Raw genomic sequence first — 24,282 nt, forward strand, 5'->3', positions numbered from 1 at the left:
ATAGAAAATCAGTCAAAGTTAAGTGCCGCCTGAGTAAAATTTTCAGTAAAGGAGAAATTGGCTGAATCTGATTAGTTATCATAAAGCACGTGTCTTCTTCGTTGTTACTGCGCACTGAGGGTCACACAAGCTCCTATGCGGCGAGGATAGTAGTGTTGAGTGATGACTGATGACAGTGATTTAATGTTAGTTGTATAACAGGTGCGTTCAGAAGAAAATTATTATTCAACCGTCACCGCAGATGAAGATTAGCAAATAAGTGAATTATGTGAGTAGTTCATGTTGTTACTACTGTAATACTGTTCCCCCTCATACTACTGTATGCATATTTATAGCCCTGTGAAGAGGTGGTGAAGCTATCGAAATAAGAGTCGACATTGTCACTCCTCAGAATCATTGAGTGCTCTTGTGTTGGTCACGATATAATATAGAAAGAAGAAATAATGACGAGAATAATTTGAATATCGTTAATTCATTCAGGGCTAGGAAAACTTACGATTGTAACCAATAATTAGATAGCCGGAAATCATAGCAGTTTTTAATTTGTTACATTATAAATAATTTCGTAGCCCTTAAAAGGACTTCCGTGATTTATTCTAAGACCTCTCCGAATGTCCCGCTCAACTCAGAATTGTAATTATACAGAGTGGAAGGCGTATAAGTGCCATTATTTTAACAGATTATTATGCATGTCATAAGGAAGAATAAATGTCCTTACAATTCTTTTTTCTAATTGCAATATTTAACTAATTATTAAAGTTTACAATATTATGCGTTTTGCAACGTTGTTGGATAGGGAGGAGGAGGTTTAGAAGTGCACAGTATAACTCAAGCGAGGAGGAAGGGGTTTAGAACTACACAGTACAGCTCAAGCGGGTGCAGACATACCGGTACAAAACAGATGCTCTGTTCTAATGCAGGAGCGACCATGACAATACTGTTTTTTACATAAAACGAGCAGCAAATATGAACTTTAAATCTCAGTAATAGAACATTAAAGTAAATTTACATTTTATGCAACAGTATTGCTCAATTATTTATTGTACGTCTAAAAATGAACAATAATGGTTTTCTGCACAAAATCACACGAACTTTTTTCTAATGCAACATTTTAATCTCTCCCGTTTCCGTAAACCAATATCATGTTTAAACAAATTTCTGGTTTGTGATTTTCGAAACGGTTTAAGAGACTCCTAGTTTCTAATAATCGTTGAGAAGCTGCTACAAAAGTTCGCCGATTAGATAACATTCTTTGAGGAAAATGTTGACGGTACATCCTTCTTGCCTCACTTGAATTATTTTACTAATGATATAAGTAGTATAACGCAAATAAAATAACAAAATAAATATTTTTTTTTTCTGGGAAAACTATCAAGTTTTGATCCTATGTTGTATGGACATTTTATGATCCTGTAGACCAGGCATGTCAGAAATCAGATACTGAATGTGCAGTATATGTGCGCGGAACGCCGGTCTGTGCATATTGCATCATTCACGTGTTGCTCTTACCAGTTCTTAGCCGAAGGGATGTACAAGAAGCTATTCTGCGCTTCTACAATTAAATTGACATTTGGACATTATAAACACACTTAGCAGAAGGACAAAAACACAATTATTGTCAGTGTCTATATTTGACAATTGTAACACAAGAAACAATAGACTTACTGAGTCAGAAATCAGATACAAGGCAGTAGTTTGTGAAAAATCATTTATTTACATGATTTGTATAGAGTATTTGAAGAAAATATAAATATTGCAGTAATTTCGAAACAACACGAAAGGAACACAGTATTTCATTTTACGTAGTAGGTACTGATTATTTCAAAGTAATACTCTTTCATTGTTCGTCAAGCATTATTGGGACCATTGGTGCACAAATGTTAAAGAAAATATTTTACTCACAATTAAATGAAAATAGGACATTGTGAGGCTTTTACACTGGAATCATTTCCTTGCTGTACAATAATATAAATTCACATTATTATTAATAAATTGGATAAATTAAGCTTGAATTTAAATTTATACATAGTTTATTTGGAGAACGTTGAGAGCAATAACAGCAAGTTGGGAGCGTTACTGAAATGAGTTAAACGAGTAGTTCACAAACTGTGAAGCGAGGACATTTTCTCTATGTCAAATTTCAAGATTTATTAACGTAAGTATGTTAACATAATACAGTAACGTGAGATGGAAAATTCGCCATTATATATTTTTTCAGAAAAATTTTCAGCCTTACAGTTAGTTTCTTTCTTCGTTCCCTTACAAACTCACTAGCTTCACAAGTATTCCTCACTCAATATTCTCATCACTTATCAGCGTATCAAATAAAAGTTGTAAGTCGTCTAACCTTTGATGGCTGTGTTAGTACAGACTCCAAAACCAACTCTAGTGTAACGTTTGTTTTGCCGTGAGAGTACTGATTAAGAAATAAGAGCTGGCGAATATCATATTTTGAGAACTTTACTAATTTGATTTAAATTCTCACATCACTATTAGGTCCGCATGAGATAATGAAAGCCTTTTATTTTAAAACATTGGAAAACATCATAACAGTTATGTTATATGATTCGTGATTTCTCTTCTTCGTTATATCTGTGGACTCCTCATTTTACTTTTCATAACACATTCACAATACAGCTCAATGAGCACCCATACTAATCTGTGTTACTGAAACCAAAGCTGATCTGCTACTACAGGTACTGTGGAGCCCTGTCGCGTTCCCCTCCAAGCCGATTCGCTCCCTCCAGGTAGGGGAATAGGAACTGCACATCGCACGGAGACAAGTGCACAATGTGCGCGACTGCACAATGTGCAGGGTTTTGACATGCCTGCTGTAGATCGTCTCCTTACACGTTGTGTACAGAATGAACCGTAAGTAATGTCATTAATTTCAGGGGGTTATTCTTAGAGATATTTCAAACGGAAAAGTTATAATACAATATTTTGGTCGTTTTTGCTTCCTTTTGAGATAAAAATTGCTTTATATGAAACATCATAGCGTGTTTAGAGAAAGCTGTTGATGTAATTCCCAATATGTTCAGTCAATTTAAGGGAGTAGTGTATTATAGTAATAAATGATTGAAAGAATTTTAGTTTTGTCCTTTAAATGTGCAGAAATTTGATCCGAACAAATGTAACATTGTAAAATTCGTTTGCATATCAAATTCTGCACATTAGTTCGGATCAAATTTCTGCACATTTAAAGGACAGAACTAAAATTATTTCAATCATTTAGACTATTATCATAATGCAATGCTCTCTTAAATTGACAGAGTATACTGGGAATTAAATTAATGGCTCTCCCAAAACACGCTATGAAATGTTTCGTATAAAACAATTTTTATCTCGGAAAGAAAGCAAAAACGGGCAAAATTGTATTTAACTTTCCTAAGTGTACCTGTGTTTATATAATTATTATATGCACCCACTACACCTACACCATTTATTCGGTGTCCAGTCCGGGTGAGCATCTTTCGGAAACGGATTCTGCTTGTAAATTCTTCTCATTTTCTTACTTTAGCTGTCGAAGGAGGTTATGTTTTTTCTCCTGAACTTCGGATCTTTCAGCATTTATGACACGGTATAAAGGCCAAAAAGTTCTGGACCATGTTGCACGTATCAAATTTTTAAGTTAGCTTATACAGAATTTGATGCTAAAAAGCTATTCTCTTTGATCATCAAGAGAATAATAATGTGAATTACATACATCGCATGAGTAAACATAAGAGTGTCTGCGTCTCTTTCCGATTCTGTTGTTTATGTCGATACATGACGACGCATTTCTTTTATGGCGAGATGAAATTTCTAATAGTTATGACTACTGTACTGTCCACAAATTCAATGTATCTAAATGAATCTTATGTCGAATGGTTTGAATTTATTAACACATTTTTCACTCTTTGTATTCATTTCTACCTTCAATGTGTGGAATATTAATCTCTAATAGTATTCTGTAAAAATAAAAGAGCTGTCTGAATTATCGCGAATTCGGAATTAGTTAAATTCAAATTAGCGCAGATTTACTGTAATTAATTAAAAGTACAGACCTAACTTTATTTTCGTTATATACAGCGACAAAGAAAGTGAGGCACTTTAATTTCATTAGGCTTTAATGTTAATTGGGAAAATATAGGCTAACATATAACCTTATTTACAGATTATATAAGTGTAATTATCTCGAGTAAAGAATATGATCACTACATAAACACTTCTAATAGAATGCCAGATCTAATGATTGAATAATTCAGTGCAAATAAACTAGCACTTAATGTTAATAAAACCAGTATAATCAACTTCACTAATTTCTTTACAATTGCGTTACCACGTTAAGGTACAAATGTATTTAAGTTTTTATTTTTTATTTTAGTAGGTTATTTTACGACGCTTTATCAACATCTTAGGTTATTTAATGTCTGAATGAGATGGAGGTGATAATGTCGGTGAAATGAGTCTGGGGTCCAGCATCTAAAGTTACTCAGCATTTGCTCATTTTTTTGTTGAATAAAAACCTCAACCAGGTAACTTTCCCCGACCGGGAATCGAATCCCGGCCACCTGGTTTCGCGGCTAGACGTGCTAACCGTTACTCCACAGGTGTGGGCTGTATTTACGTACTTCAAGAATTTCTTTACAATAGCGTTACCATGTTAAGGTACAAATGACTGTATTTATGATTTTGGCTTTTAATCGAGTCGTATGTACCATAAACAGAAGAAAATTTGAGGCCGATAACAATTGGCCTGGGGCGGGGGGAGGCAGCATATTTCATTTCTGCGCATTTCCTTAATGATCACATAGATTTTTGGTATGCTTATCCTACCAAAAATAAAATTGTGTAATATGTGGTAAGAGTTCGTAATAACGACATATCGATATATCGATCCTTCCATATATTAAGTTCACTGTTGACAGTCATTCCAGGATGGAGAGTTCGGTGCGAGACTTGTGGCAGAAGCGTCTAAACGCACGTCTACGACCTTGACTCGCAACCTTGAGAGGGAACCGGGGAGCGAATATCGATTCGTTACATCTCGGTGCGAATCGCAGCTAGCCCCACCTTCAAAATATTACGTTGCGTTGTATTGGTGTTCTGTGACTGCGCTGCGTTGTTGAGTATTAGTTTAATCAAAACACCATATGTGTGTATGTGTTACATATAAATTTTGTGTGAAATGTCTTATACTGAAAGAACATTGAGGTCATTATTTGTAGAATTTAAAGAGAAACCGTTTTCAAGTTGGACGTACTGTATGAAACAAAATGTTCTTACAGAAATAGGAAATCGACACTACATTTTTACATATTATGGGTAGAATAGTGGATGGAAACAGACAAAAAATAAAATTTGAATTTTCATGGTATAAGAAATATCCTTGGCTAACAGGGTGCTCTGATCCAAGTTATGTTGTTATATCTGTATTCTGTTTGGGGTGAACATGAGTGGTAATCATCTTCTTGTGGGGTCTATGTCATAAAACAATTATAGAAAATCCGAGAAACATCTGCTGTCTAAAGAAATGCTATAAGGTAAGCAGATTTTTTCATTCTACCCAGTATTTACACCTTAGCTTCGCCATTGACACTGTGTACCTTTCTTCCAAGGCATATCAAATGCCTAAACTAACCTCACATAGTCTGACACTGATTGGAAATTGGCATCGGGACTATTTTTTTTTTCGTATACGATACGTATGACTTTACTAGAACCCAAGAATGTAAATACATTTTGTACTTTAACATAGTAAAGCAATAGTAAAAAAGATAATCAAATTTACTACACGTAATAGTTCTCAATTTTTCTACAATAATAAATGAAATGGAATCGATCTAAAGAATCTGTAAGTATAGAGTTTCTTGGTGTTGAATTGGATAGTGACTTGACGTGGAAAACGCACATAGAATACTATATTATTCAGAAACTGAACTCTGTCTGTTAAAAATGAATTACTTCACATTTGTAATGTAATATCGCAGGGAAACTGAGGCCTATTATATGTACTAAATTCTGTTACACTAGTTTTAATTGCTTCTTTAAGTTTATTCATTGATTTTAATAGTTCATTAGAAGTGTTCATAAAGTGATCATATTGTTTACTTCAAGACCCATGCAGTTAAATTAACTCCTAATGTCGCCTTTTTTCTCTTGCATATTTATTGTGGTCACGATAAGTAACCCGTCTACAGCTAATTACTTTAGCTTTTTCTGATTAGATGTGTTTCAATGTGGATGCTGTGTAAGTAGTTTATGGGAGGAATATATTGGCTTCAAACAGTAGGCTATTAGACAAGTAAAAAAAAAAACATTTATTTTTAATACCTAAGAAAATGCCAGTATACATAGCTATGCAGTGTAATTCAGGAGAAATTGTCTATACATCCATTCTTCCCTCCCCTAAAATATTTACCATTCTTCCTTAATCGTCTCTAATACATATTGTGATAAAACTCTCTTGTTACATGTATTAATAATCTGTGAATGATATTTTTTACTCATTAAGCAATTTTTTATAATAAATATCTGCAAAATGTTCCACCAAAATTCTTAGAATCTTTCCGAAAACGAATCACATTATTTCTGCTGAGAAAGTGAGGTACGCGTTATCTGTAACTTATTGGAACAGGATCAGTACATTTGACATTGCTTTTCTATTAACTTAAAAATTGCATACAAAATCATTATCGATGCTGGTCTAGTCGCATGATTTCTTTATTAAATCTGCTGCTTTCTCTGCTATCATTATAACAGCAGCATTCAAATTTCCACTAATTATAGTCGGCATTATTGAAGCATCCACAACTCTGAGATTCTTAACACCATGGACTTTTAGTTCAGGGTCCACCACCGCGTTGGGATCAGTGTGTGGTCCCATTTTACATGTTCCTGCTGGGTGACACATTGAATACATAAATTCTCTCGGAGGCTGCTTCCAAAAAGGATTACTTCCAGTTTCGATCTGCTCCCTTGTTGGCTGAAATGTTGCATCAAGAGTAATACCTGCTTCCTTGAATGATTTAGTGTTGGCGATTTGTGTGACCACATTATAGCTCTCGAGAAATGTATCAATATCTTCAGAAGCGTTGAAATAATTTGTATAGATTAAAGGCTCAGAAAATGGATCCGTGGAGTTGATAGATACGAACCCGCGGCTTTTAGGCCTGAGGATCAAGGGTAAAAAGCTGATCATGCTATGATAAATTATAGAGTTTATTCCTGCTCCACATGTTGATGCTGGTAAAAAATAAAATTGCAAATCAGGAAATTCAATTGATTTGTCTACGAGTTTTGATTGATAATTAGCTGTTACCTGCGCTGTTGAAATACCAGTCCACAAACCCATCTTCGGATGCTGCATATATTCATGTGCGTCCGACATTAATTTTTGGTTATAATCGCTTATATTTTGAGTACTGTTAATATGAAAGAGAACACCTGGAAGTGAATAGTGATCTTGAAGATTGTATCCCACTTTTAAATCTTGAATAACAGGGATTCCTAGCCTCTGAAGAGTTTCATTCGGACCCACCCCAGACAGCATGAGTAACTGAGGAGAATTGAAAGCACCTGCGCTTAGAATAACTTCTTTTCTGGCATAAACTATGCCGGTAATATGCCTTTCGTTCTCTAAGGCATATTCCACACCGTAAACCGTCTTGTTGTGAGAATGGATGAGGACTTTCAGAACTCTGATGCTGGTAGCTATGTTGAGGTTTTTCCTTGTGTTGCGGATGGGCTTGAGGAAAGCTCTGTTGGTGCTCATGCGTTCTCCGTTTTCTTGCGTTGCTTGTATGTACGTAACACCCAACACACGTTCACTTCCAAAATCTACTGTCTTGAATCCTATCTCTTGAAGGCCTTCATAAATAGCTTTTGTAGTGTCTTCCACATAAGGAAATCTACTTACACTGAGATAACCTCCTCTTCCATGGTGTATAGTGTCGTTAGCGATATCAGCATCCAAGTTGTCTTCGGACAGTCTGAAATATGGGAGTACGTCTTCGTAGGCCCATCCATAGTTTCCTAATAACATAAGAAAAATTTAAAAAGTTCAAACACAACGTAGTTAAACAAAAGGTTTAACTATTGAAGAAGTGAAGGAATGAATTGACAAACAAGTGATCAAATGAATTATTGATTTATTGAATAGATAAGTGAGTCAGTTTAGAATGAACGAGTGAATGATGTATTGAACGAAATGAAATTGTAGACTTAATGAATGAATGAATTAATAAATTCTTTAAAGAATGAATGAGTGAATAAGTAAATTACTTATTAATTACTTATTAATTACTTATTCAGTGAATGAGTGAAAAAGTTACGAGGGAGGGTCGAAAAGTAATACATAACAACTTTTTGTGGCAACGTATTTAATAGGTGAGCAAAACCTAAAATGCAGAAAAAAACCTAGAGGTTTTACCTGTTTTTTAACACAGGAACCAAGTCTCTCGACACATTTCCCCCATCGTGACACCAAATTGAGTACACCTCCTTCATAAAACTCGGTTTTCTGGGCGTATAACCACCTGCTCAGGACTGATTTCACTTCTTCATCCGAACCAAAGCGTTGGTCTCCTAGAAATTTTTTCATTGGTCCGAACAGTTGAAATTCAGACGAGGTCTTTGCTGTAGGGTGGGTGACTGCCGCCTCAATGCCTCTGACATTGGGTGGAGTTGCAGCGATCACTGGTCGGCCGGAACGTGCTTTGTCGGTAAGATTTACTCGTTGGTCTTCGAAGAACCTGCACCTCCTGAAGATGTTCCTACGGTCCAGACAATCAGCAACATACACCACCGACATTTCCCTGTGGATTTCACTCTGACGTTTTTGTTGTGCTTAGAAAAACAGACTACACCTCTCTGCTCTTCACAAGTAGACGATGCTAGCACACGTTCCATCTTTACTCGGTTATTACCGCTCGTTCCGCCAGGGTGACACCTAATAGAGCTATTGTTGTCTGTACCGCAAGATTCAAACTAACTATCTGTCAACTTTGAACGTACTAACCAAAATAGTATACCGTAAAGAAATAATTGTGTATTACTTTCCGATCCTCCTTAGTATTTAATGAAAGAGTGAATTAGTAATTAATTTCTTAAATGAATAATTAATTGATTTATTGAACAAAATAGGAACTGTAGACTGAATGAATGAAGTTATATTGAATGAATGAAATAACTCATGAATGATTTATTTAATGAATGAGTGAAAAACTATTTAGTGTAACTATGAAGGAGTAAATTATTTATCAAATTAAGGAATTATTGATGTATTGATTGGACGAGTGAGTAATACACTCAATGAATGAATGAATGAATGAATGGATACATGATCTATTGAATGAATGAGTGAATGGTAAATAATTTACTAAGTGAATGAGTCATTGATTTATTCAATAAGAGTGAATTACAAATTGAATAAATGAGAGAATGTAATATTGATTTATTGTTTGAAAGAGGAATTGTATTGAATGGCTGAGTAAAAAAATATATTGCATGAATGGGTAGAAGTGTATGGAATGGATAAGTGGATAATTCATTGAACGAATGAGAAATGGTAAAATCAAAGGATAGGTCAATGATTTTTTTAACGAATGCACAGTGGTGTACTGATCGGATCAGTGAAAATGTATTCAGTGAATGAGGAGTGGTGTATTGAATGGGAGAGTGAATAACTTATTGAATGAACGGGAAGTGCTATATTGAATGGGAAAGTAAATAACTTATTGAATGAATGGGAAGTGGTGTATTGAATGGGGGAGTGAATAACTTATTCAATTAATGGTAAGTGGTATATTGAATAGGAGAATGAATCACTTATTGAATGAATGGAGAGTGGTGTATTGAATGGGAGAGTGAATAACTTATTGAATGAATGGTAAGTGGTATATTGAATTGGAGAGTGAATAACTTATTGAATGAATGGTAAGTGGTATATTGAATGGAACAGTGAATAACTTATTGAATGAATGGTAAGTGGTATATTGAATGGGAGAGTGAATAACTTATTGAATGAATGGTAAGTGGTATATTGAATGGGAGAGTGAATAACTTATTGAATGAATGGGGAGTGGTGTATTGAATAGGGGAGTGAATAACTTATTGAATGAATGGAGAGTGGTGTATTGAATGGAAGAGTGAATAACTTATTGAATGAATAGTAAGTGGTATATTGAATGGAGAGTGAATAACTTATTGAATGAATGGGAAGTGGTGTATTGAATGGGAGAGTGAATAACTTATTGAATGAATAGTAAGTGGTATATTGAATGGAGAGTGAATAACTTATTGAATGAATGGGAAGTGGTGTATTGAATGGAAGAGTGAATAACTTATTGAATGAATAGTAAGTGGTATATTGAATGGAGAGTGAATAACTTATTGAATGAATGGGAAGTGGTGTATTGAATGGGAGAGTTAATAAATTATTGAATGAATGGGAAGTGTGTATTGAATGGGGGAGTGAATAACTTATTGAATGAATGCGGAGTGGTGTATTGAATGGGGGAGTAAATAACTTATTGAATGAATGGTAAGTGGTATATTGAATGGGAGAGTGAACAACTTATTGAATGAATGGTAAGTGGTATATTGAATGGGAGAGTGAACAACTTATTGAATGAGTGGTAAGTGGTATGTTGAATGGGAGAGTGAACCACTTATTGAATGAATGGGGAGTGGTGTATTTAATGGGAAAGTAAATAACTTATTGAATGAATGGGAAGTGGTGTATTGAATGGGGGAGTGAATAACTTATTGAACGAATGGGAAGTGATGTATTGAATGGGAGAGTAACTTACTGAATGAATGGGGAGTGGTGTATTGAAAGGGGGAGTGAATAACTTATTTAATGAATGGGAAGTGGTATATTGAATGGGAGAGTGAATAACTTATTGAATGAATGGGAAGTGGTGTATTGAATGGGGGAGTGAATAACTTATTGAATGAATGGGGAGTGGTGTATTGAATGGGGCAGTGAATAACTTATTTAATGAATAGTAAGTGGTATATTGAATGGGAGAGTGAATAACTTATTGAATGAATGGGGAGTGGTGTATTGAATGGGGGAGTGAATAACTTATTGAATGAGTAGAAGTGGTATATTGAATGGGGGAGTGAATAACTTATTGAATGAATGGGAAGTGGTATATTGAATGAGAGAATAAATAACTTTAAGAATGAATGGTATGTGGTGTATTGAATGGATGAGTGAATAATTTTTTGAATGAATGGGAAGTGTGTATTGAATGGGAGAGTGAATAACTTATTGAATGAATGGTATGTGGTGTATTGAATGGATGAATGAATAATTTTTTGAATGAATGGGAAGTGTGTATTGAATGGGAGAGTGATTAACTTATTGAATTAATGATATGTGGTGTATTGAACGTGATTGAATAATTTTTTAATGAATGGGAGCTGTTGTATTGAATGAGAGAGTGGATAACTTATTGAATGAATTGGAAGTGTTATGTTGAATAAATGGAGATGTTTCCAAAAGAATATTAGCAAATAATATTCAAAGATGGTGTTACATGAATGGAAAATATATATAAGCTGGGGATGGGGACAACGAATTAGTGGTGCCTGCATTACATCGTAACCTTGAGGCTACTGAGTCAGACCAGCTGAACAAAAATAATCAATAAGCTAAAAGGGAAAGCTATGAAAATGTTGTACCAGAGACCACGAAAAATTTGTTCTTTAGAAGCTTGTAGATGATGTCAACATTAACGTTGTGTAGTGTAGTCCTGATGAGAAATACTGAAGTAGGGATAGTGCGGATCAGGTTTATGCCGAAATTATGGTCAGGGCCATTTAGGAAAACGTTCCAAGAGAGGAAACATACGAGTGAGATCGCTGAGATGTAGGACTGAGAGCGCTGACTTCTCCTCTGGGAGACTTTGAAAGAAATATAGGTCACCTCAAATATTTCATGGCTCTCGATGCATGCACTGTTATAAGTCAGACTGCCATACTGCTTTTTAAACCCTTGCTATGAAGACTAGATTTACTACCGTATGACACAAAAGTCACTTGCCGAATGGGGAAAACAGTATTATTTTGAATGCCAAGTATAGGACCGTGAGAAACTTAAAAGTATTAGAATTAAATCTAATTTCATATTAAAATGTCAACTATTAATCCGATAATACCTAACTATAAATGTAATCCATCTCCACCAAATCATGAACTGCACCAAGATTTAATATTCTGATAATAAATTACTAAACGATAAGAAAATAAACCTAAACCATCTCGTCTGAACAATAAGGACTATTATAAAAACAACAATAACCATAATAAGGATCACAACAAAGACCACAACAAACACTAAGACAGTGATCGCGACAAGGATCAGAACAAGAACTATGGTGTTTGTCGTGGTTCATGTTGTGATCCTTGTTTTCTTTGTCATGTTGCTAATCGTGATCATAGTCCTTGTGATCCTTATCGTGATTCTTGTCGTAATCCTTGTCGTAGTTCTTGTTTTTGTCTTGTTCCTTATTCTCTGTGTCATGGTCAGTTGTCATTTCAAGATAATGCTGTTTTCCCAATTTCGCAAGTGACTTTTGTGTCACACGGTACCTCAGTAATAGACAACTAATTAAATCTGCATTGGTATGTACTTTGGGTAAGATTGCTACAAGAGTTGGGGTTGGGTGAAAATACGCTTGCGCGGCCAGACGTTTTCGTGCATTAGTAGGGCCTAATCTACTCGTACACCACAATCATAGAAAGAAACTCAAATTCTGAATAATGTGAATATTTAAAGTAAAAAAAAATACTTATTAGTGAATGATTACGATAACACAAGTAAAACTAACATTGTTGATGATACTTTCAAAATCGCACCAGAACCATTGTCTCGGTTCTTGATTGTCCATCCATATCAAGAATATATTTTAGGCTTATACGCCACAGATTTTCTTTCTACATCCCAATTGTAATTCAGTCAGTTGGTCAGTCAGGAATATATTTTTATTTTCTCCAGAGGAAGGCCCGCAGGCAAGGCCCGCAGCCTTAGGCTTATTGTGCAACCTCCTTATGCTGAAATGATTGTTGTTGAAGCCCATTTAGGATCGCTCTTCAAGCACATGATTAACTGAATGATACCAGCGTATCGATTCAGCCACAGCATCCAGTTCTGATTGGAGACCTGCCTGTGATGTTATTCCGCAGCCTCCTCAGATCGATGACATATGTTCGCAATTCGTGTGCCTGAATCTGCTGCATCCTCAACCAGAAGGACATGCCGCCGTCGATTTCACGACTCACTAAGGCGCCATCTATTCGAGGGAGCTACACTCCCCCGATCTAACCACAGTCCGCTTATTAAAGCCCCTGCGGTTTCTCCGGATATGTGCAGGAACCACATCCGCCATGTCTTCCTGGTCAAACTGTAACTATTAAAAGATGATTGAGGAAATTATACTGATGAAGGCGAAATGAGTTCGAGATCCAACGCCGAAAGTTACCTAGCAATTCTGCTTAGAGTGGTTGAGGAAAAACCTCGGAAATAAACCCAACCAGGATTAGAACCTGGGCCCACTTGTTTCATTGTCAGACCTTCTAACCGTTACTCCACAGCAGTGGACTATATAATATATTAATATTTTATTATCGCATTTGTCATTCACATCAAATAATTCTCACCTTCTTCTGCCCAGTGGTCATAATCTAGAGGACTTCCTCGGTTGTACATCATGGCATTAAGGCTGCTTGACCCTCCAAGAACCTTGCCCCTCGCAAATGTACATCTCTGGCCCCCACAAGATCTCTGCTGTGGCTCCGCTGTGTATTTCCAGTCAATTTTGCTTCCAAATGTATTAATTATGAAAGCAGGTACGTCTGCCAAGGAAGGCTCCTCACCTCCTGCTTCCAGAAGAAGAACGGACTGATTCGCTATCTCAGACATCCTGAAACAAAATAACAGTTAACAATTTAAAAAATGATACAAGGACTTTGCATTTTTACGTTTCTCTTAGCATGAGTACTCCATTAAGTTTGATCCGAAAAATGGCGTCGCTGGCTAGCTTTTCTAAGGCCGGATCCGGAATGCACTACATACTTTGACTGACATGGGTCCATTTTACACCCTACATACGATGATTGTTCCAGTCCGACAGGTGAGCCGGGTGGCATTTATGAACCCGATGCTGACACGCTGGCCATCCTGCTTCAGTACTGATAGAATCGGGTCCCTTTCCAGGATGGATGGTTAATAGTAACAAGAAAAATATTAAATGTTATGTGAAAGTAGGAGAAAGAAGAGTAAAGTGCATAAGATTTGCTGATGATATGGAATTGTTAGCAGTAAAGGGGATGATACTAAAGTATATGCTACTGAAGCTAAATGACAGCTGTGACCCAGAGAGTTGCAAAATAGCGTTTACAACCGGTTTAGATTCGACCGGTTGGAGCTACAACCGGTTAGGTTGAACGTCCGTCCGAATATTTGATTGTCGGGCGATTACGCCTTATGTATTGCAGGCTAGTCAGAATACCAGGCGCACTTAATCCTACATGAAACTGACTTTTTTCGAATACACAACCAGAGAAACAATTATTTAAAAAAAAAGAAGTGTTTGCAAGTAATCCTAAAGTTAATTAGACACTATCACTCATCATATATTTTCTTTTTTATTCTGAACTTGCTGTAACTTTTTAAGTATCGTTTATATTTTAAACTTTTAGAGTTTTACTAATAAAAGTTGTAACGTAACTGGATCCCTTATTTCAGTATTCGGCCGTAAACCCTTGAGTAACGATGATAACCTCGTTGGGAAGGAGTGAGTTAACAATACCAAAAGAAAATTAAACACTTATCTTAACAACACTTTATTACTATAAGCTAAGATAACAACAATAAATAAATTAAAAATAATAACATTAAATTTCGTTCATAAACATGTAGGCTATGAATTGAGATATCACAGCCATTTGATTAGATAAACAATTACAGTAGGAGTGAAGCTCCTAGAACAAAATGTAATATAGGCCTATGTGAGAAAAGTAGCTAGCATTGATGTAACAAACAGTACATGGCCCGGAGAGAGAGAGAAGGACAACTCATACACTCTCATTCGCTATTACAAAGCGAAGCTTTAACAGTAATGTGAATGAACTAATTATGACGTGGGGTGATACATCAGATAACTGAGACACATTTTAATTAATCGAACTAGTTTCTTGGAAATACCAAATTCAATAAGAATATTACACAAAACAATAACTTTTTTAGTTTTCCGAAAGATAAACAAAACAATATTATATTCACCGATGGACACTAAATCCATTTTATGCAGTTGCGTTCATCTGGCCGAAAAAAAATGGATTTAATCCTAGAATGCACGACAGTTGGAATATACAATAATACAGTGGTCGTCAGCACAGAGCACCCTGGTGCACTCGTACCTGCTAGCGGGTATGCTCTCTACCTCTTCCAGCTGCACGATGGGGCACACGGGACGGCTCCGCTTACCCTTTGCACATTTCAGCGAGCGCTGCAATAATGCATAACGGAGGTCCCTAACACTCCTTGGGTAACTAATGGAGTATATATGAATTTTCTTCTCTTGGACTATGAAAAACTTAAAATAGTCAACACATTTATTAAATAACAATGTCTAGCTCAAAATGAAACGATAAATGTATTAATAAATTAATATTATATGATAAAAATGCCTTGTCACTACATTAATTTAAGTTTTTTTAGAAAACGTATTTGAGTGCCGTTGATGCAAGCCCGAAAGACTTCTGAGGGCATACTAAAAATTGCAAAGAAATTGATATCATTTAACAAGTAATTTAAATTGTTTGAAGAGTATTAATTGTCCCGAGGACCCCCGTTATGAATCCTATGGTTAAGTATATAGATATCTACTGATGCAATGTTGAAACTAGGCTTATCCGAAGAGTGTAGACCAGTTGTAGATCAAAAGAATGCATAAATATCTCGAGCTCTTAAATTTTTATAACTTCATATTTATGCAAAATAAGTTTCTCGTCTATGATTGCCATCTAACAAGGATGAGATATCTCACTGAACTTGAAAGTGATATCACTGTGTTTGTACTACTTTGTAAAGAGCAGGTACATTTGTCGTATCAGTATAATTATTTGTTTACTTTAATGTATAACTAGGTACTGATTTTTATATTTTTATATTAAAAAGTCGATGGGGTGTTTCTGAACACACAATAAGTGTATGTTAATAAAGCGTTTTTTTTTATTTTGTAAATCATCTCGCGACCTCCGTAGCTCTTTACACGACCCCCAGTTTCGGAACCACTGCTCTAGACAGCCTAGTACAAATGACATCGATATGAGAGGCCTAAGTTAGTTTACAGTCTAAATTTACGTAATAGTCAAGAGTTTGACTTCATTCAGAGCATCAATATTTAGTACGTCAGATAGAAACTCGTATACTCGATCATGGAATTTAACATTCCTATTAAATAAAAAAAAAAAAAAGAAATAACTTGCCTATGTTATATTGCTGAATTAAGAAGCAAATTAGGCATTTGTTAAATTAAACAAGTATTAACCCTTTCAGTCACGAATTTTGTTTTTGTTTGGAAAAGTCTGATTGTTTGTTCTTGACTCCTTTTAAGTTTTTGTGAATTGCCCACAGTCTCATTTTTACAGCACGATGCCTGGATTACCAGATATGAATTGTCCATTTGAGAGGATTCGCTCTCAACAACTCATTATCCATGAAGCAGGATTGAAGTTGCTCGGTCACCGGCGTGGCTCAGTTAAGGCGCTTGCTTACCGGTCTGAAGTTGCGTTCGGGCTGATTACCTTGTTGGTTTTCTCCGAGGTTTTCCCAAACCGTAATGTGAATGCAAGATAATCTATGGTGAATACTCGGCCTCATCTCGCCAAATATCATCTCGCTATCACCAAACTCATCGACGCTAAATAACCTAGTAGTTGATACAGCGTCGTTAAATAACCAACTAAAAATTGAAGTTGCTTTCCTCTATAGGTAGAGGACGCAGTTAGTGAATGGTTTAAAGTAGTAAATAATCGAATGAAGTCTTTATATGCTTGTAAATAAATATCAACAATAACTTATATTCTTAACTTATAATGCATAGGTTTTATAAACAACTAGCTTAAATTACCCGGCGTTGCCCGTGTTTTCAATTTTGCTTCTATTTATAAATAAACTGTTTGTTAGAAAATGCTTGCCAGGGATTATTCATATTAAAAGTAGTTGAAGATAAGGCACTGAGAAGAAGACATTTCATAATGCGCCTTACGTCCAACTGTCTTTGTTTGAATTATCTTTGGCTTCAAGGTAAGCCCAAATCGGTTAAAACTGCTAGCCCAAATCGGTTAAAACTGCTAAAAGTTAAGATAAAAATGAAAATTCGGAAGTACTAAAATTCAGATTATTTCAATTTGAACAAAGATAATAAAAAGAATTAAGGGACTATTACATATTTACATTTGTTAAAAGGATGAGAACACTCAAGTGTACAAAATTAACTAATATAGAAAAACACTACAAACAGTGTAACATTTTGGTATAATATGCTTTTTCACAGCTACATTTTTAAGTTTAGTATGTTTCATAATGTCAGCCGTTACAAAGGTAATACAGTAAGTCAAACAAAAAACATTTTCCGTACATGCAATTCATTATCTTTTACAATCTGGATCGAAAAATGAATTGAAGACTAAGCAGAGAATATAAACTTTTTCGCATAAGAAAAGTAATTAGCACTTCAATCTGGATATAAAACATACATATCACAGATTCACTACTTTCTCCCTTTACTTCCTATATTCTGAGCATGACGAATATTGAGGAGCCAGATAGACCATTTTATCTCAATGCATGCGTGTAAACAACATTTTTTGTTTTACCACCGTGAGAGAAAATATAGGCTACAAATTTTTAGGAGTACCCACTCTGGAGCATGCTACATACAGCTCACCATGAGAGAAGCATGAATTTTCTAAATTGATGCCAGCAAACTTGAGGGACTGTCCTTGGGCCTTGTTAATTGTCATTGCAAATGCTAGTCTGACTGGAAACTGGAGACGCTTGAATGTGAATGGCAAATCTGTTGGTATAAGCGGAATGCGAGGGATGAACACGTCTTTTCCTTTAGCCTTACCAGTTAATACTGTGGCTTCAATCACATTCGGCATGAGTTTCTTAACACAAAGCCATGTTCCATTGCACAGTTGTGGTGGGTCCAGGTTTCGCAATAACATTAGTGGTGATCCTGTTTTTAACAACAGGCAGTGGGGAGGCATTCCAGGTGGTTCCAGAGAGTTGAGAAATTCCATAGGATAGTTGACGGCATCATCAGCGTCCACAACGGAATCTACTGACTTGTACGTAGTGGCGAAGCTAGGAAGTTGGTCCTGTATATATTCGTTTATTTCATTGACACTTTCATTCTTCGGAGCCAGAATGGCACGTTCACATAACCACGCATGGTTTTTTAAATTTACGACAATGTTTGGGTAAATTTTATGAATGAGTTCAATAATGGACGTTACTGACAGAAATCCTGAGGCAAACTGATTTCACACGACTGTGGATCACTGGGAAAAGTACCTTCCCAATCTGCAATAGTTTGTGTGCGAAGTGCTGTGCGTTTCTATCTCCCTGAATATGCGCTCGCATATTTGTTGATAATGCAATTTTTTTTTACTTTACTCCACAGAACAGACGCCTGTAAGCAGGCGTTTAGCTCGTCAGCAGGTGTGGGTCGTGGAATCACTGGCAACGTTTGACGAAAGTCACCAGCCAGGACCACTAATGCTCCTCCCATTAGTTCCTTATTTCCTCTCAAGTCTTGCAAAGTGCGGTCAAGCGCTTCCAGTGGTTCTTGTGTGCCATTGTGCACTCGTTTCACACAATTATTTTACACTGCTTTAACAATTGGGCTTGACCAGAATCCTTGCTAACATTACAGACTGGGTTTTTCAGTTGTTGCTATATTAAGGGGCAATTTAAGTGCTGAGTGAGCCGTTCTTCCTCCTTCCATTAGAATGGATGCTATTCCAGATAATGCTATGGCAAGTGCAATATCGTGCTGCAAGCGTATCTCAGCAGTTTCTCAACGATTGTTAGAAACTGGCAGTCTCTTACCCTGTTGCGAAAATAACACAACCAGAAATTTGTTTAAAAATGATACATCTTTACGGAAGCGGGAGATTTTAAAATTTTGCTTTAGAAAAAAGTTCGTGTGATTTTGTGCAGTAAACTATAATTATTTATTTTTTAGACTTACAACAAAAATGGAGCAATATTGTTGAATAAAATGGAAATTTACCTTAATGTTCTATTAATGAGATTGAAAATTTGTAGATCTATTTGCTGCTCCTTTTATGTAAACAACAGTATTGTCCTGATCCGCCCCAGATTAGAACAGAACATCTATTTTGTACGGGTATAACTCTGTATCTGCTTGAACTGTACTGTGCACTTGTAAACCTCCTCCTCCACATCCAGCAACGTTGCCAAACGTCTAATATTGTAAAACTTAATAATTAGTTAATTATTTAAATTAGAAAAAAATTGTGAGGATATTTTTTCTTTCTTATGACATGAATAATTATCAGTTAAAATAATGGCACAAATACCCCTTATTCCCTGTATATTCACTAGCACTTGGAATTAAGTATATTATGAGTTCAAATCACTGTCAATTATTTTCGACAGGACAGAATATTTTGTTAAAATCATTAAAATGTACATCACGTTAAAATACAACAGTATTAAAAACACTTAACAAAGGGTTAAAATTCACTTAGCTACACATGTTTCAGGACTTTCTGTCCTATCTTCAGTAGCTTTTGGACCGGATCAGCTGTTGTTCATGGTGGCGTGTCGTGCTGGTGTATATCGCGGACTGATTCAGCCAGCACGACATGCCAGCATGAACAACAGCTGATCTGGCCCAAAAGCTACAGAAGAGAGGACAGTAAGTACTGAAACATGTCTAGCTAAATGAATTTTAATTGAAGCCATGATGTGCAGAACATCACAAATCCACTGACTAAAATTTCGAGATATTCAGTTTTTTTTGTTGTTTATCTCTGAATTTACTAAAGCTACCAAACAATTTTTTTTCACATAACTGTATATTAGGAATATTTTAAGCCAGAAACTGTGTCATCAAGTTAGATAAAGCCAGATTTCCCATATTTTTACTCAACTGAAAATCATGTTTTTGTGTTGTTTTGAATGTCATTGCCTCAATTCTTTGTTAAATGTTCTTAATACTGTTGTATTTTAACATGATATACATGTTAATGTTTCAAAGAAAAACAATGTTGATTTATGAGTAATAAATATATCCACTAAGAATATTTTGTGATGTTATACGAGAAAAGAATTCCTCACATTATGTTGCTCCAATTATTGCCATATCTTAGCTCCGTGAGTATGAAATTTTAGGCACTTGTCACATAGCAGACACTTAAATAGATTTGAGAGTCATATTTAGGGCCCTTGCAGACGAGGTCACTTTCAGAAGTGCTGCTGCTTGTACTAGGTAAATAATGGATATGTTAGATTTTATTTTGTACTAAACACCACACATGCGTGGCACAAAAATATTCATAATTTTTTAGAAACAACGGACATTTTACTGTTTACATACAAGTATTTTGATTAGTGTGCTCTAAAACTGATGTGTTTCTAGGTTCTACAGACTAGGATAATTTTAAGATGACTGTTGACAATGTCAGAAGTTAGCTTTAATTAAATACACTGTTTATATGAAACAACATTTCAATTATGATCATTCTAGCTCTGTGGTGTGTCCAAAACAACTTCCGACCTGACAAATGGCACCTTTAGCATGTTATCATGGCAACCATTCATATCAACCAATCACGAGAGACGCGAAACCATGGTAACGGGACGGTGTTGTCGTGTCTATGTTTACAACTTGCACGTGAATACCACGGCCTAGTGGTGAATACAGTGCCCGGAATGACTTTGAGTTGGCTGGTTAAGGCTGGTTCACAATAAACCGAAAATGAAAACGACAACGAGAACGGGAACGGAAATATTGTTAAAATAAATGTATTTAAATGTGAGCGTTCACAATAGTTAATTGTGAATGTTCACATTTAAATACATTTATTTTAACAATATTTCCGTTCCCGTTCTCGTTGTCGTTTTCATTCCCGGTTTATTGTGAACCAGCCTTTAGCGCGTGCTTTGTGTGAATTAAAAATATTATTTAGTTGTTTTATTGTATCGATAATTGTTGTGTTTAAATTATATTACACGTATTATCTTCGTTGTCATTGGTGGAGTGTGTAGCTAGTGTGCGTTTTCTAGTTTCTGCGAGAGTTTCTAAACAGGTGACTTGTGCAATGTCGGAAGGAAGTAAAGGCAGGCGGAGAACAAAGAATATTGTACAAGGTACCCCGTTAAAGAGTCAAGCGCGAGAGATGGTGTGTTATGTGAGTATTTTGAGAGGGAAAAAGATAATGGTGGGCATCTTTTACCTTTGGTGCAAGTTGTAATGAGAACTGCTGCTTGTGTTAAAATTAATAAGAGCACTGTTATCGATATTGGAAAAGAAAAAGGCCGTGCAGAATTTTAATCATAAATATTTTTACAGTTTACCATTTTTTTCAACGCCTTTCTAACAATATTACATTGAAGAATACCGACACTCATAAAAGTAGAGGCTTCGTATTAAATTTGAACCTGTTTTTACCGTTTACAATCTTTTAGACACTTTTTATAACGGTATTACATTGAAGAATACTAATTATAATAATAATTATAATAATAGACTAATAAAATAATGATGTACACAAATTATAATGCCTAGTGTTCAAAAATTGATTAGAAATGTATGTGTTCATGTCAGCGTTCATTACTGCATTCTATCGGCAGCGCGCTCGCTTACACGAAAGATGGGCAACATGACAACACTGCTCCCCCCTTCTCTGTAAACTGTCAAGTCGGAAGTAGTTTTGGTCAAGGTATAGTTGCAATATGTTACCAACCTGTTAGCCAAAACGCAGCCAGCGGATCCCGCACCAACAATGATGTAGTCATAGTACGTTCCGTTTAGAATTGGAGAATCCTTGTTGAACGTGAGTCTCATGGTTAATGAGTGACGTTACCAGCAGGAAGAATGCACGTAAGGAACTGTAATGCGGACAAGTATCCATTATATCTCCAGTTTGGAGGCTCGTATTAATTCTTGAATTATTTTCTTTCTCAGATATTTAGGATCCGTTCACTTTAGTGTTTGTTCGCGTTACTCATACAGTACACTAGGAGGAATATAAATGTAACATTTTGAAACAAATTAAAAGTACTGCATCCTTTCTAAATCTAATGAGCGCAAAGTAATGAAGCTACCATTTCCTGTTATATTCGTCTAATCTGCATCGACGTGCATATTATCGCAAGAATATGTAGAAAGTTTCTTGTTATCTGGGACAGGTTTATTTCACAACAAGGCTACTGACTTACGTAAGTTATGATAAATATTTTGTATTGTATCACCTTTTCTTTTAAGATAATGTTTTACAACACAATAGTTAATGTTAAAGTTGAAAGAACTTTCCAACACCAGAAAATAGGTTTATTTCTCTACGTAAAAATAGGGTATTTTCATTTATGTGAGACGTAACTGGGATATAGATAACAGATATCATCAATCTGTCTTCCAGGCATTAGGCCAGACGGCCTTTTACGGCTTCACTGCAATTCATAGTGAACCTGAAAACAACACAAAACGTCCATATGAAAATATGTCTTATTGTCGATCGTTCCTGAGTTACAGACGTTCCAAGGGTTAAGCTCCATTCATTCATTCATTCATTCATTCATTCATTCATTCATTCATTCATTCATTCATTCATTTCTATTCAAGGGCAGGTCCTTCACTGCAAACTCAGCATTCTCCAATCTTTCCTATTTTCTGCCTTCCTCTTAGTCTCCGCATATGATCCATGTATCTTAATGTCGTCTATCATCTGATATCTTCTGCCCCGAACTCTTCTCCCGTTCACCATTCCTTCCAGTGCATTCTTCAGTAGGCAGTTTCTTCTCAGCCAGTGACCTAACCAATTTCTTTCTCTCTTCCTGATCAGTTTCAGCATCATTCTTTCCAATCTCGTGTTGTAATATATACATTTTTAAGTATGTTATTTTACGACGCCGTATCAACATTTCAGGTTATTTAGCGTCTGAATGAGATGGAGATAATGCCGGTGAAATGAGTCCGGGGTTCAGCACCGATAATTACCCAGCATTTGCTCATATTGGATTGAGGGGAAAACCCTGAAAAAACCTCAACCTGGTAACTTGTCCTGACCGGGATTCGAACCCGGGTCACCTTGTTTCGCTGCCAGACGCACTAACCGTTGTAATATTAAACGTTACGGTAAAATAACAGAACGAATAGAAGTGAATAGTGTCCTGACTCACTGTTAATGCACGGGATCGCCGCTTGCGTACTTTCGGGCTGTTGAAACACCGATTGACATTCTTGCTGTGCGCTATTATTGTAAGTTTTAGCTATTTGCCAACAATGTGAAAATGGAAAAAATATTTCCATAAAAAAAAAATAATAATAATAATAATAATAATAATAATAATAATAATAATAATACTCACCACAGACTACTTGTGTGAAATTTTCGAAAGTTTCCTCGTTGAGAGAGTCTGTTCCTGTTAACTTTCTCTTGTAACATTCAGGAAAGATGCTTGGAACATATTATGCTGAACTAGCAAGATTTTGAGATTTACTCCCTCCTATGAAATGCTCATTACAGATTCCAGATGATTTGGAAGGTATCCATAAAGTGCCGTCTGCCGTACAAAAATAATTCTTGTAAATGTGACATATTAATGTAAACATATTTTTTAATGTTTGGCAAAACTATAAAAGCAGTTGATATTTAGAAAATCACTTCAAATAATTTCATAAAATGTAGTTTTGCTTTCTATTAAATGTTCTGTAATTACTGTTGTAATCAGTATAAATTATTTTATTATCTGTTTTCATAATGTTATATCTGTAGGATTATTACAATAGTGTAATGCACTTTTATTTATATTATTTTTCTGCATTTGTAATTTATTCTATATTCATAACATGATTCTATATTTGTAAAAAATGTATGTAATGGCACTGTTTCCGTATTTGTCATACAGGCCTATTTCTGTAATTATAATTGTAGACTACCATAAAGACTTTGCTATAATTACTGAATATAATGCGCCCTACTATTATCATGTGTGTTTAAAGAAATATGGCTTACAGCTGCTTATTT

At 35.6% G+C, this 24,282-nt stretch overlaps 1 protein-coding gene across 1 annotated transcript; it reads right to left on the reverse strand.

The window, feature by feature from the left end:
* Window positions 1–811: 811 nt before the first annotated feature.
* LOC138698338 (glucose dehydrogenase [FAD, quinone]-like) lies at window positions 812–23,456 on the reverse strand. Its single transcript, XM_069824192.1, has 3 exons — window positions 22,000–23,456; window positions 13,651–13,913; window positions 812–8,016 (listed from the first exon to the last, which is right to left on the reverse strand). Exons 1-3 carry the CDS (start codon window positions 22,098–22,100, stop codon window positions 6,689–6,691), a joined length of 1,692 nt encoding a protein of 563 aa, XP_069680293.1. The 5' UTR covers window positions 22,101–23,456; the 3' UTR covers window positions 812–6,688.
* Window positions 23,457–24,282: the final 826 nt, after the last annotated feature.

The sequence above is a fragment of the Periplaneta americana genome, chromosome 1 (assembly GCF_040183065.1).
Source record: "Periplaneta americana isolate PAMFEO1 chromosome 1, P.americana_PAMFEO1_priV1, whole genome shotgun sequence".
Lineage (NCBI taxonomy): Eukaryota > Metazoa > Arthropoda > Insecta > Blattodea > Blattidae > Periplaneta > Periplaneta americana.